Below are 15,528 nucleotides of genomic sequence, written 5' to 3' on the forward strand. Positions count from 1 at the left end.
CGCGCTCTGTATGATGTATAACCTCCATAGAGCCTCCGCCCCGCGCTCTGTATGATGTATAACCTCCGTAGATTCTCTGCCCCGCGCTCTGTATGATGTATAACCTCCATAGAGCCTCCGCCCCACGCTCTGTATGATGTATAACCTCCATAGAGCCTCCGCCCCGCGCTCTGTATGATGTATAACCTCCATAGAGCCTCCGCCCCACGCTCTGTATGATGTATAACCTCCGTAGAGCCTCCGCCCCGCGCTCTGTATGATGTATAACCTCCATAGAGCCTCCGCCCCGCGCTCTGTATGATGTATAACCTCCATAGAGCCTCCGCCCCGCGCTCTGTATGATGTATACCCTCCATAGAGCCTCCGCCCCGCGCTCTGTATGATGTATAACCTCCATAGAGCCTCCGCCCCGCGCTCTGTATGATGTATAACCTCCGTAGATTCTCTGCCCCGCGCTCTGTATGATGTATAACCTCCATAGAGCCTCCGCCCCATGCTCTGTATGATGTATAACCTCCGTAGATTCTCTGCCCCGCGCTCTGTATGATGTATAACCTCCATAGAGCCTCCGCCCCGCGCTCTGTATGATGTATAACCTCCGTAGATTCTCTGCCCCGCGCTCTGTATGATGTATAACCTCCGTAGATTCTCCGCCCCGCGCTCTGTATGATGTATAACCTCCATAGAGCCTCCGCCCCGCGCTCTGTATGATGTATAACCTCCATAGAGCCTCCACCCCGCGCTCTGTATGATGTATAACCTCCATAGAGCCTCCGCCCCGCGCTCTGTATGATGTATAACCTCCATAGAGCCTCCGCCCCGCGCTCTGTATGATGTATAACCTCCGTAGATTCTCTGCCCCGCGCTCTGTATGATGTATAACCTCCATAGAGCCTCCGCCCCGCGCTCTGTATGATGTATAACCTCCATAGAGCCTCCACCCCGCGCTCTGTATGATGTATACCCTCCATAGAGCCCCCGCCCCGTGCTCTGTATGATGTATAACCTCCATAGATTCTCTGCCCCGCGCTCTGTATGATGTATAACCTCCATAGAGCCTCCGCCTCGCGCTCTGTATGATGTATAACCTCCATAGAGCCTCCGCCCCGCGCTCTGTATGATGTATAACCGCCATAGAGCCTCCGCCCCGCGCTCTGTATGATGTATAACCTCCATAGAGCCTCCGCCCCGCGCTCTGTATGATGTATAACCTCCATAGAGCCTCCGCCCCACGCTCTGTATGATGTATAACCTCCATAGAGCCTCCGCCCCACGCTCTGTATGATGTATAACCTCCGTAGAGCCTCCGCCCCGCGCTCTGTATGATGTATAACCTCCATAGAGCCTCCGCCCCGCGCTCTGTATGATGTATACCCTCCATAGAGCCTCCGCCCCGCGCTCTGTATGATGTATACCCTCCATAGAGCCCCCGCCCCATGCTCTGTATGATGTATAACCTACATAGAGCCTCCGCCCCGCGCTCTGTATGATGTATAACCTCCATAGAGCCTCCGCCCCGCGCTCTGTATGATGTATAACCTCCATAGAGCCTCCGCCCCGCGCTCTGTATGATGTATAACCTCCATAGAGCCTCCGCCCCGCGCTCTGTATGATGTATAACCTCCATAGAGCCTCCGCCCCACGCTCTGTATGATGTATAACCTCCGTAGAGCCTCCGCCCCGCGCTCTGTATGATGTATACCCTCCATAGAGCCCCCGCCCCATGCTCTGTATGATGTATACCCTCGTGTCCTTTCTCCCAGGTTCCATGTGGATAAGCTTTCCTCCGCTCACGTTTACCTCCGGTTACACAAGGTCAGTGTTTCCGCCGCTCGGTTCGCTCCGCCTGCAGACGTCTCTCGGCTCGTCCATGTTATTAATGTGACTCCGCGGTTGCAGGGTCAGACGATAGACGACATCCCGAAAGACGTCCTGACGGACTGCGCACATCTGGTGAAGGGCAACAGCATCCAAGGTGCGTGTGATGCTGGGGGTCCGACCCCTGGTGTGACCTCTGACCCTGACCCCTCGGGGCTGCGGAGTATGGAGCGGTCCTGCACCGTCTACTGCCCCCTGGTGGCCACATCTGGACAATGTGTAGGATTTGGCGCAGGACATAACAATGTCGTTTTTTTTTTTTTGTACTCATCAGGCTGCAAAATGAACAACATCAATGTGGTGTACACGCCGTGGAGCAACCTGCGCAAGACCGGAGACATGGACGTCGGTCAGATCGGGTTTCATCGGCAGAAAGATGTAAATTTCTCAGGAATGGATGTGCGAGTACAGCATGGCGCAGGCACAGGGGGAGCGACAGCGGGCTCCCTGTTGGGCGCAGGTGGTGGGTGACTGCAAAGTCTACACCAGAGGTTACTGGCAGCTGTGGATTTTGGAGCAGCTCCACGCTATCCTCCTGTAGCACTGGTCTAGAAAACCTGTATTCTGCAATGTGCCCAGCAGATGGCGCACATGAGCCAACAAGCGAGCGAGGCAAGCGTGTCAGTCATGCGAGCTGTGGTCCCCCACTGTAATCACGGCGTACATGACTTGCTCTGTGAGTACAGACCCCCAGAGTGCGGGGACGAGCTTTACGCTGTGACAAGACCCCGGCGGCCGTATGATGGTGGTGACCCTCGTGTAGCCAGCGTGAAATTAGTGGAACAACCCTATTAACACTTAATATAAGATTAAAGGGCGAAGGAAAACATTTTTCTAGCCCCGTGTCTGAAGTTTGGGGTCCGGGTCACTGGGGATGGGGCAGGTGAAAGTCTGCGAGTCTGAACACCGCCGTGCTCCAGCTCCGAAGACCAGCAGATCACATCTGCCGCCATCGCTGGAGATCTCTGGACCTGGCCCCCCCTGGTCCAGACTTCTACTACATGGCTCTGACACGCCAGATGTCTCCTCTGAGGGTCCATTACGTCTCTTCCAGGTGAAGAGCATCAATGTCGAGAAGAAAGTCAACGAGATCCTGAACCGGTTGGAAAAAACGAAAGACGAGCGGTTCCCGGACCTGGCGGCAGAGAAGGAATCCCGAGATCGGGAGGAGAGGAACGAGAAGAAAGCTCAGATTCAGGAGATGAAGAAGAAAGAGAAGGATGAAGTGAAGAAGAAGAAAGAGATGGAAGAACTCAGGTCAGTGTCATGTCCAGAGTACGAGTGATAATCTGCTGACGAGGGTCTTATAGTGAGGGGTCTCCGTCCACCATAATACCACTGACAGGTGATGAGAATAACACTGGTTGTCTCGGGACGTTGGAGGTGGGGTATAATATGGGGGCTGCGAGAGGCCGAATTGTGGTGGGTGTTCCCAGTATACACCAGATCTTATGGGGTGTTCCCGGTATACGGCAGGTCTTGTGGGGTGTTCCCAGTATACAGCAGGTCTTGTGGGGTGTTCCCGGTATACGGCAGGTCTTGTGGGATGTTCTCGGTATACACCAGATCTTGTCAAGTGTTCCCAGTATACAGCAGATCTTATGGGGTGTTCCCGGTATACGTCAGGTCTTGTGGGGTGTTCCCAGTATACAGCAGGTCTTGTGGGGTGTTCCCGGTATACGGCAGGTCTTGTGGGATGTTCTCGGTATACGGCAGGTCTTGTGGGGTGTTCCCAGTATACGGCAGGTCTTGTGGGGTGTTCCCAGTATACGGCAGGTCTTGTGGGATGTTCTCGGTATACGGCAGGTCTTGTGGGGTGTTCCCAGTATACGGCAGGTCTTGTGGGGTGTTCTCGGTATACGGCAGGTCTTATGGGGTGTTCTCGGTATACGGCAGGTCTTGTGGGGTGTTCTCGGTATACGGCAGGTCTTGTGGGGTGTTCTCGGTATACGGCAGGTCTTGTGGGATGTTCTCGGTATACGGCAGGTCTTGTGGGGTGTTCTCGGTATACGGCAGGTCTTGTGGGGTGTTCCCGGTATACGGCAGGTCTTGTGGGGTGTTCCCAGTATACGGCAGGTCTTGTGGGATGTTCTCGGTATACGGCAGGTCTTGTGGGGTGTTCCCGGTATACGGCAGGTCTTGTGGGGTGTTCCCAGTATACGGCAGGTCTTGTGGGATCTTCTCGGTATACGGCAGGTCTTGTGGGGTGTTCCCAGTATACGGCAGGTCTTGTGGGATGTTCTCGGTATACGGCAGGTCTTGTGGGGTGTTCTCGGTATACGGCAGGTCTTGTGGGGTGTTCTCGGTATACGGCAGGTCTTGTGGGGTGTTCCCGGTATACGGCAGGTCTTGTGGGGTGTTCCCAGTATACGGCAGGTCTTGTGGGATGTTCTCGGTATACGGCAGGTCTTGTGGGGTGTTCCCAGTATACGGCAGGTCTTGTGGGGTGTTCCCAGTATACGGCAGGTCTTGTGGGATGTTCTCGGTATACGGCAGGTCTTGTGGGGTGTTCCCAGTATACGGCAGGTCTTGTGGGGTGTTCTCGGTATACGGCAGGTCTTATGGGGTGTTCTCGGTATACGGCAGGTCTTGTGGGGTGTTCTCGGTATACGGCAGGTCTTGTGGGATGTTCTCGGTATACGGCAGGTCTTGTGGGGTGTTCCCAGTATACGGCAGGTCTTGTGGGGTGTTCCCAGTATACGGCAGGTCTTGTGGGATGTTCTCGGTATACGGCAGGTCTTGTGGGGTGTTCCCAGTATACGGCAGGTCTTGTGGGGTGTTCTCGGTATACGGCAGGTCTTATGGGGTGTTCTCGGTATACGGCAGGTCTTGTGGGGTGTTCTCGGTATACGGCAGGTCTTGTGGGGTGTTCTCGGTATACGGCAGGTCTTGTGGGATGTTCTCGGTATACGGCAGGTCTTGTGGGGTGTTCTCGGTATACGGCAGATCTTGTAGGGTGTTCCCAGTATACACCAGATCTTATGGGGTGTTCCCGGTATACGGCAGGTCTTGTGGGGTGTTCCCAGTATACAGCAGGTCTTGTGGGGTGTTCCCGGTATACGGCAGGTCTTGTGGGATGTTCTCGGTATACGGCAGGTCTTATGGGATGTTCTCGGTATACACCAGATCTTGTCAAGTGTTCCCAGTATACAGCAGATCTTATGGGGTGTTCCCGGTATACGTCAGGTCTTGTGGGGTGTTCCCAGTATACAGCAGGTCTTGTGGGGTGTTCCCGGTATACGGCAGGTCTTGTGGGATGTTCTCGGTATACGGCAGGTCTTGTGGGGTGTTCCCAGTATACGGCAGGTCTTGTGGGGTGTTCCCAGTATACGGCAGGTCTTGTGGGATGTTCTCGGTATACGGCAGGTCTTGTGGGGTGTTCCCAGTATACGGCAGGTCTTGTGGGGTGTTCTCGGTATACGGCAGGTCTTATGGGGTGTTCTCGGTATACGGCAGGTCTTGTGGGGTGTTCTCGGTATACGGCAGGTCTTGTGGGGTGTTCTCGGTATACGGCAGGTCTTGTGGGATGTTCTCGGTATACGGCAGGTCTTGTGGGGTGTTCTCGGTATACGGCAGGTCTTGTGGGGTGTTCCCGGTATACGGCAGGTCTTGTGGGGTGTTCCCAGTATACGGCAGGTCTTGTGGGATGTTCTCGGTATACGGCAGGTCTTGTGGGGTGTTCCCGGTATACGGCAGGTCTTGTGGGGTGTTCCCAGTATACGGCAGGTCTTGTGGGATCTTCTCGGTATACGGCAGGTCTTGTGGGGTGTTCCCAGTATACGGCAGGTCTTGTGGGATGTTCTCGGTATACGGCAGGTCTTGTGGGATGTTCTCGGTATACGGCAGGTCTTGTGTGGTGTTCTCGGTATACGGCAGGTCTTGTGGGCTGTTTTCGGTATACGGCAGGTCTTGTGGGATTTTCTCGGTATACGGCAGGTCTTGTGGGGTGTTCCCGGTATACGGCAGGTCTTGTGGGGTGTTCCCAGTATACGGCAGGTCTTGTGGGATCTTCTCGGTATACGGCAGGTCTTGTGTTGTGTTCCTGGTATAGGGCAGGTCTTGTGGGATGCTCTCGGTATACGGCAAGTCTTGTGTGGGGTTCCCGGTATACGGCAGGTCTTGAGGGGTGTTCCCGGTATACGGCAGGTCTTGTGGGATGTTCTCGGTATACGGCAGGTCTTGTGGGATGTTCTCGGTATACGGCAGGTCTTGTGGGATGTTCTCGGTATACGGCAGGTCTTGAGGGGTGTTCTCGGTATACGGCAGGTCTTGAGGGGTGTTCTCGGTATACGGCAGGTCTTGTGGGGTGTTCCCGGTATATGGCAGGTCTTGTAGGGTGTTTTCGGTATACGGCAGGTCTTGTGGGATGTTCTCGGTATACGGCAGGTCTTGTGGGGTGTTCCCGGTATACGGCAGGTCTTGTGGGGTGTTTTCGGTATACGGCAGGTCTTGTGGGATGTTCTCGGTATACGGCAGGTCTTGTGGGGTGTTCCCGGTATACGGCAGGTCTTGTGGGGTGTTCTCGGTATACGGCAGATCTTGTGGGATGTTCTCGGTATACGGCAGGTCTTGTGGGGTGTTCTCGGTATACGGCAGGTCTTGTGGGGTGTTCCCGGTATACGGCAGGTCTTGTAGGGTGTTCCCGGTATACGGCAGATCTTGTGGGATGTTCTCGGTATACGGCAGGTCTTGTGGGGTGTTCTCGGTATACGGCAGGTCTTGTGGGATGTTCTCGGTATACGGCAGGTCTTGTGTGGGGTTCCCGGTATACGGCAGGTCTTGTAGGGTGTTTTCGGTATACGGCAGGTCTTGTGGGGTGTTCTCGGTATACGGCAGGTCTTGTGTGGGGTTCCCGGTATACGGCAGGTCTTGTAGGGTGTTTTCGGTATACGGCAGGTCTTGTGGGGTGTTCCCGGTTTACGGCAGGTCTTGTGGGGTGTTCCCGGTATACGGCAGGTCTTGTAGGGTGCTCCCGGTATACGGCAGGTCTTGTTGACTGTTCCCGGTATATGTAGCTATGATATCACGGGGTGTGCGCACACAGAGCAGCGGTTGCAGACCGGTTTTACAGCTCATGATGGTGCCGCTTCCTAGAAGGACGTGAGATCAGGACTGGATCGATGGAGGAGGCTCCTGCTCAGGTGACACCTATAGACCCCCAGATCTCCGTCCGGTCAGCTATCTTTGGGAGGCCGCAGCAAGCGACACATCGGACGTACAGGATCTGATGGAGGCAGAGCGCAGCGGACACATCTGACATCCCTCCATGGGCCCCGTGTGTGTGTCCTCCATATTAACCCCCTCTGTTCTCCCTCCAGGAATTACACCTCCTTGATGAAGTCAGAAAATATGTCTTCTAATCAGGTAAGAAAAGTGACCCCGTCTGCAGCTTTCTGACCCACATTATTCCCATTGATCAATGTCAGTGAATGGAACCACTCCTTGTTTGCTGCTGCTCACACAGCTGCAGGGCTGTCGCAGTGTACCAGTGTCGGGTATGGTCGCACAATGCGGAGTGGGGGCGCTAACATTAATTAGTCCTTTCTAATCACGTGTCATGGAATAAATGCATCTTGGGCGGATGCGGCACCTTCACCTTCAAGGACATTTTTTATTTTCCCACTTAAATTATAAATATTGCCATTACCTTTCATTAACCCCTTCACCACCTTGCGATTTTTCAGTCTCCGTTTTTTTGGGATCTGGGGCCGGGCGAGTGCTTATTTTTTGCGCTCCCGAGTTGACGTTTTTCTAGATGCCATTCTCGAGTTGATACGATGTTTTGATGGCCCCGTTATTGCAATGTGGCGGCGACCCAAAAAAATAGAATTTGTGTTGAATGTTGATTGACAGCGGCATTTACCAAGTTAACAGCCGCAGATGGATGGTGATTCCACCCACGGCTGTTAGCGGCACATGATCAAACCTGCTGTCATGTGCCGGAAAAGATGCGGGCTCAGCGCCGGAGCCGACGTCAAAGGGACGGAAACAACCTTGGACGAACCGAGAGGTCCAAGGTCCTAAATGGGTTTTAAATGTTCCTCCATTTGCCTTCTACACCGTGTTCCAAATTATTGTGCAAATGATATTTTTCTCTGATTGTCCTAAATGGTCGGTGCAGATGACAGTCAGTCTAATAAAAGTCATCACCCGTTAGATTATACATCAAATTTTATGGAAGAAACCTCCCAATGATAACAGTATAATCTCCAAAATGAATAAAACCCCACAATGCACTGTTCCAAATTATTAGGCACAGTAGAATTTCTATATATTTGATATAAAGAACTGAAAAGTCTCATTTGTGGAATTTGCAGCATTAGGAGGTCACATTCACTGAACAAAAAAACTATTTAACTCCAAAACCTCCTAACAGCCAAGTTACATGTAACATAGGCCCCTTCTTTGATTTCACCTTCACAATTCTTGCATCCATTGAACTTGTGCGTTTTTGGAGAGTTTCTGCTTGTATTTCTTCCCTCCCAGAGCCGCTGTTTTGATGTGAACGGCCTCCCACCCTCATCGATCTTTTGCTGGATGATCTTCCAAAGGTTCTCTATAGGGTTGAGGTCAGGGGAAGATGGCGGCCGCACCATGAGTTTATCTCCTTTTATGCCCATAGCAGCCAATGACTCAGAGGGATTATTTGCAGCAGGAGATGGGGCATTGTCAGCATGAAGATGATTTTGCTCCTGGTTTCTGCTTTTTATACCATGGAAGAAAGTTGTCAGTCAGAAACTCTATATACTTTGCAGAGGTCATTTTCACACCTTCAGGAACCTTAACCCCTCTGTGACCTTAGACGTACTATCCCGTCGAGGTGCCCTGGGCTTATCTGACCCTGGACGGGATAGTACGTCATAGCCGATCGGCCGCGCTCACGGGGGGAGCGCGGCCGATCGCGGCCGGGTGTCAGCTGCTTATCGCAGCTGACATCCGGCACTATGTGCCAGGAGCGGTCACGGACCGCCCCCGGCACATTAACCCCTGGCACACCGCGATCAAAGATGATCGCGATGTGCCGGCGGTGCAGGGAAGCACCGCGCAGGGAGGGGGCTCCCTGCGGGCTTCCCTGAGCCCCCCGCAGCAACGCGATGTGATCGCGTTGCTGCGAGGGTCTCCTCACCTCCCTCCCTGCTCGAGCCCCGGATCCAAGATGGCCGCGGATCCGGGTCCTGCAGGGAGGGAGGTGGCTTCACAGAGCCTGCTTAGAGCAGGCACTGTGAAGCCTGCAGCGCTGCATGTCAGATCAGTGATCTGACAGAGTGCTGTGCAAACTGTCAGATCACTGATCTGTGATGTCCCCCCCTGGGACAAAGTAAAAAAGTTAAAAAAAAATTTTCCAAATGTGTAAAAAAAATAAAAAAAAATATTCCAAAATAATGAAAAAAAAAAAAAAATATTATTCCCATAAATACATTTCTTCATCTTAATAAAAAAAAAAACCCAATAAAAGTACACATATTTAGTATCGCCGCGTCCGTAACGACCCGACCTATAAAACTGTCCCACTAGTTAACCCCTTCAGTAAACACCGTAAGAAAAAAAAAAAAAAAACGAGGCAAAAAACAACGCTTTATTATCATACCGCCGAACAAAAAGTGGAATAACACGCGATCAAAAGGACAGATATAAATAACCATGGTACCGCTGAAAGCGTCATATTGTCCCGCAAAAAAAGAGCCGCCATACAGCATCATCAGCAAAAAAATAAAAAAGTTATAGTCCTGAGAATAAAGCGATGCAAAAATAATTATTTTTTCTGTAAAATAGTTTTTATCGTATAAAAGCACCAAACCATAAAAAAATGATATAAATGAGGTATCGCTGTAATCGTACTGACCCGAAGAATAAAACTGATTTATCAATTTTACCAAACGCGGAACGGTATAAACGCCTCCCCCAATAGAAATTCATGAATAGCTGGCTTTTGGTCATTCTTCCTCACAAAAATCGGAATAAAAAGCGATAAAAAAATGTCACGTGCCCAAAAATGTTTTCAATAAAAACGTCAACTCGTCCCGCAAAAAACAAGACCTCACATGACTCTGTGGACCAGAATATAGAAAAATTATAGCTCTCAAAATGTGGTAACGCAAAAAATATTTTTTGCAATAAAAAGGGTCTTTCAGTGTGTGACGGCTGCCAATCATAAAAATCCGCTAAAAAACTCGCTATAAAAGTAAATCAAACCCCCCTTCATCACCCCCTTAGTTAGGGAAAAATAAAAAAAAATGTATTTATTTCCATTTTCCCATTAGGGCTAGGGTTAGGGCTAGGGTTAGGGCTAGGGTTAGGGCTAGGGTTAGGGCTAGGGTTAGGGCTAGGGTTAGGGTTAGGGCTAGGGTTAGGGTTAGGGTTAGGGCTAGGGTTAGGGCTAGGGTTAGGGTTAGGGTTGGGGCTACAGTTAGGGTTGGGGCTAAAGTTAGGGTTAGGGTTTAGATTACATTTACAGTTGGGAATAGGGTTGGGATTAGGGTTAGGGGTGTGTCAGGGTTAGAGGTGTGGTTAGGGTTACCGTTGGAATTAGGGTTAGGGGTGTGTTTAGATTAGGGTTTCAGTTATAATTGGGGGGTTTCCACTGTTTCGGCACATCAGGGGCTCTCCAAACACGACATGGCGTCCGATCTCAATTCCAGCCAATTCTGCGTTGAAAAAGTAAAACAGTGCTCCTTCCCTTCCGAGCTCTCCTGTGTGCCCAAACAGGGGTTTACCCCAACATATGGGGTATCAGCGTACTCAGGACAAATTGGACAACAACGTTTGTGGACCAATTTCTCCTGTTACCCTTGGGAAAATACAAAACTGGGCGCTAAAAAATAATTTTTGTGGGAAAACAAAAAGATTTTTTATTTTCACGGCTCTGCGTTATAAACTGTAGTGAAACACTTGGGGGTTCAAAGTTCTCACAACACATCTAGATAAGTTCATTGAGGGGTCTAGTTTCCAATATGGGGTCACTTGTGGGGGGTTTCTACTGTTTAGGTACATTAGGGGCTCTGCAAACGCAATGTGACACCTGCAGACCAATCCATCTAAGTCTGCATTCCAAATGATGCTCCTTCCCTTCCGAGCCCTCCCATGCGCCCAAACGGTGGTTCCCCCCCACATATCGGGTATCAGCGTACTCAGGACAAATTGGACAACAACATTTAGGGTCCAATTTCTCCTGCTAACCTTGGAAAAATACAAAACTGGGGGCTAAAATATAATTTTTGTGGAAAAAAAAATATTTTTTATTTGCATGGCTCTGCGTTATAAACTGTAGTGAAATACTTGGGGGTTCAAAGCGCTCACCACACATCAAGATGAGTTCCTTAGGGGGTCTACTTTCCAAAATGGTGTCACTTGTGGGGGGTTTCTACTGTTTAGGTACATTAGGGGCTCTGCAAACGCAATGTGACGCCTGCAGACCATTCCATCTAAGTCTGCATTCCAAATGGCGCTCCTTCCCTTCCGAGCCCTCCCATGCGCCCAAACGGTGGTTCCCCCCCACATATGGGGTATCAGCGTACTCAGGACAAATTGGACAACAACTTTTGGGGTCCAATTTCTCCTGTTACCCTAGGGAAAATACAAAACTGGGGGCTAAAAAATAATTTTTGTGGGAAAAAAATTTTGTTTTATTTTTATGGCTCTGCATTATAAACTTCTGTGAAGCCCTTGGTGGGTCAAAGTGCTCACCACACATCCAGATAAGTTCCTTAGGGGGTCTACTTTCCAAAATGGTGTCACTTGTGGGGGGTTTCAATGTTTAGGCACATCAGTGGCTCTCCAAACGCAACATGGCGTCCCATCTCAATTCCTGTCAATTTTGCATTGAAAAGTCAAACTGCGCCCCTTCCCTTCCGAGCTCTCCCATGCGCCCAAACAGTGGTTTACTGCCACATATGAGGTATCAGCGTACTCAGGACAAATTGGACAACAACTTTTGAGGTCCAATTTCTTCTCTTACCCTTGGAAAAATAAAAAATTGGGGGCAAAAATATAATTTTTGTGAAAAAATATGATTTTTTATTTTTACGGTTCTGCATTATAAACTTCTGTGAAGCACTTGGTGGGTCAAAGTGCTCACCACACATCCAGATAAGTTCCTTAGGGGGTCTACTTTCCAAAATGGTGTCACTTGTGGGGGGTTTCAATGTTTAGGCACATCAGTGGCTCTCCAAACGCAACATGGCGTCCCATCTCAATTCCTGTCAATTTTGCATTGAAAAGTCAAATAGCCCTCCTTCGCTTCCGAGCTCTCCCATGCGCCCAAACAGTGGTTTACTGCCACATATGGGGTATCAGCGTACTCCGGACAAATTGGACAACAACTTTTTGGGTCCAATTTCTCCTGTTACCCTTGGTAAAATAAAACAAATTGGAGCTGAAGTAAATTTTTTGTGTAAAAAAGTTAAATGTTCATTTTTATTTAAACATTCCAAAAATTCCTATTAAACACCTGAAGGGTTAATAAACTTCTTGAATGTGGTTTTGAGCACCTTGAGGGGTGCAGTTTTTAGAATGGTGTCACACTTGGGCATTTTCTATCATATAGACCCCTCAAAATGACTTCAAATGAGACGTGGTCCCTAAAAAAAAATGGTGTTGTAAAAATGAGAAATTGCTGGTCAACTTTTAACCCTTATAACTCCCTAACAAAAAAAAAAATTGGTTCCAAAATTATGCTGATGTAAAGGAGACATGTGGGAAATGTTACTTATTAAGTATTTTGTGTGACATATCTCTGTGATTTAATTGCATAAAAATTCAAAGTTTGAAAATTGCGAAATTTTCAAAATTTTCGCCAAATTTCCGTTTTTTTCACAAATAAACGCAGGTAATATCAAATAAATTTTACCACTATCATGAAGTACAATATGTCACGAGAAAACAATGTCAGAATCACCAGGATCCATTGAAGCGTTTCGGAGTTATAACCTCATAAAGGGACAGTGGTCAGAATTGTAAAAATTGGCCTGGTCATTAACGTGCAAACCACCCTTGGGGGTAAAGGGGTTAAAGTGCCCTACCAGCTGTTTCCCCATGATTCCGGCCCAAAACATGACTCCTCCACCTCCTTGCTGACGTCGCAGCCTTGTTGGGACATGGTGGCCTCCACCAACCATCCACTACTCCATCCATCTGGACCATCCAGGGTTCCTCGACACTCAGTAGACAAAACTGTTTGGAAATTAGTCTTCATGTATGTCTGGGCCCACTGCAACCGTTTCTGCTTGTGAACACTGTTTAGCGGTGGCCGAATATTAGGTTTATGCACCACAGCAAGCCTTTGAAGGATCCTACACCTTGAGGTTCGAGGGACTCCAGAGGCACCAGCAGCTTCAAATATCTGTTTGCTGCTTTGTAATGGTATTTTGGCAGCTGCTCTCTTAATCCAATGAATTTGTCTGGCAGAAACCTTCCTCATTATGCCTTTATGTGCATGAACATGTCTGTGCTCAGATTCAACCACAAATCTCATAACAGTACAATGATAATGCTTAAGTTTTCATGAAATATCTCATGTTCTCATCCCTTGACCAAGGCATTGCACTATTTGATGGTTTTCAGCAGCAGAGAGATCCTTTTTATTTCCCATATTGCTTGAAACCTGTGGCTGCTTAATAATGTGGAACATCATTTGTAAGTAGTTTTCCTTTAATTAGAATCACCTGGAAAACTAATTATCACAAGTGTTTAAGATTGATTTCAGTGATCCATTGAGCCCTGAGACACAATAACATCCAAGACTCTTTGTCTTTTTATAACTCCTTGGTGCTGATTTATAGCTGCAGATGAAAGTTAAGCTGAACTTTGCTGTGGTCATAAACTTACTTACTTAAAGTTACAAAACTCTAAAAATATAAAATGTAAAACGCTTCATGAAAAGTTTTAATATTCTCCCAGCACAATCCTTCCCTAGCTTTCTATTATGGGGTCACAACTCTTATGCCCCGCCCCCGAGGAGCGTATTCTCTTTACGACAACCCCACTATAATCATTGTACACAGATTTAGGGGTGCACATTTGTCCTGGAGTCCGGGATCATAACACTATAAAAATGTGATGTTTTTTTTTTCTCTTCCAGGACGGCAACGACTCCGACGAGTTCATGTAACGGGGGCAGCGCCTGTTGTTAAAGAGATACGGACTCATCTGCGTTGGTCGGGGGACCGTCTACTCAATGCCAAAATAAAGGATCTGTGCATTCAGTACCTGCTTCACTGCTCCGGCCCGCCTCAGCCACCATGATGAGATGATGAGACGGGCCGTCTTCATGTATCATGGAGAATATGGGGGTGGTGAGGGTTTGTACTAAACGTGCGCGGAGTCCGTCTGCGGCCCGGCAGCCCCCCGTGGGCCGACACCCTCCTGTGGGCCGCCCCTGCCCATAGCATCGCCCTATGCAAGATGCCTCCAGAGACGCTACATCCCGCTGCGCCTTCGCCACCGCCCGCCGCCAGCTGCTGGACGGAAGGTTTTAGCATTTTTAATGCTCTTGAACGTCTCGATAAGCGGAGTCGTGTATTTTTGAAAGCTCCCGACCGACCGGGCTTCACACGTCACTGGCACCATTGATAGGCCTCATCTCACTGCCTGGAACAAGCAACTGGCAAATAAAATAATGGCTGAGGAGGGACGGCTCCGTGCTCTTGTTTTAAGCCGCGGCATCTAATATGAGCGGTGCGGAACCTTAAAGGGGCACTCGGGGGAGATATCCTATCCCTCCTGTGCTTATCTGCTCCTCCATGCTTTTACAAGTTCTGTTCCTGAGGGCCCCTGCTCCATTCTGGGACCAACATCGGGCCTGGGCAAGCTTTCAGCCAAGCCGTCTGGCACTATAATCAGTCCTGTGCAAAAGATTTAGGTATCATCAGTATCTGGTGACCGCTCGTCTCCTCCATCATCAGTATCTGGTGACCGCTCGTCTCCTCCATCATCAGTATCTGGTGACCGCTCGTCTCCTCCATCATCAGTATCTGGTGACCGCCCGTCTCCTCCATCATCAGTATCTGGTGACCGCTCGTCTCCTCCATCATCAGTATCTGGTGACTGCCCGTCTCCTCCATCATCAGTATCTGGTGACTGCTCGTCTCCTCCATCATCAGTATCTGGTGATCTCCCGTCACCTCCATCATCAGTATCTGGTGACCGCCCGTCTCCTCCATCATCAGTATCTGGTGACCGCTCGTCTCCTCCATCATCAGTATCTGTGACCGCCCGTCTCCTCCATCATCAGTATCTGGTGACCGCTCGTCTCCTCCATCATCAGTATCTGGTGACCGCCCGTCTCCTCCATCATCAGTATCTGTGACTACCCGTCTCCTCCATCATCAGTATCTGGTGACCTCCCGCCTCCTCCATCATCAGTGTCTGGTGACCGCCCGTCTCCTCCATCATCAGTATCTGGTGACCGCTCGTCTCCTCCATCATCAGTATCTGTGACTGCCCATCTCCTCCATCATCAGTATCTGGTGACCGCCCGTCTCCTCCATCATCAATATCTGGTGACTGCCCGTCTCCTCCATCATCAGTATCTGGTGACCGCCCGTCTCCTCCATCATCAATATCTGGTGACTGCCCGTCTCCTCCATCATCAGTATCTGGTGACTGCCCGTCACCTCCATCATCAGTATCTGGTGACTGCCCGTCTCCTCCATC

At 49.7% G+C, this 15,528-nt stretch overlaps 1 protein-coding gene across 1 annotated transcript in view; it reads left to right on the plus strand.

Annotated features, from left to right (window-relative positions):
• Positions 1-14,502, plus strand: part of CCDC25 (coiled-coil domain containing 25) — a 28,105-nt gene extending 13,603 nt beyond the window's left edge. Inside the window, exons 5-10 of the mRNA XM_069728451.1 lie at positions 1,764-1,815; positions 1,900-1,975; positions 2,153-2,256; positions 2,933-3,135; positions 7,197-7,242; positions 13,955-14,502. Coding sequence (XP_069584552.1) covers positions 1,764-1,815; positions 1,900-1,975; positions 2,153-2,256; positions 2,933-3,135; positions 7,197-7,242; positions 13,955-13,984 — 511 coding nt within the window. The 3' untranslated portion in view covers positions 13,985-14,502. The remainder of the gene's footprint in view (positions 1-1,763; positions 1,816-1,899; positions 1,976-2,152; positions 2,257-2,932; positions 3,136-7,196; positions 7,243-13,954) is intronic.
• The last annotated feature ends 1,026 nt before the right edge of the window (positions 14,503-15,528 follow it).

This window comes from Ranitomeya imitator, chromosome 5 (assembly GCF_032444005.1).
Source record: "Ranitomeya imitator isolate aRanImi1 chromosome 5, aRanImi1.pri, whole genome shotgun sequence".
Taxonomy (NCBI): Eukaryota; Metazoa; Chordata; class Amphibia; order Anura; family Dendrobatidae; genus Ranitomeya; species Ranitomeya imitator.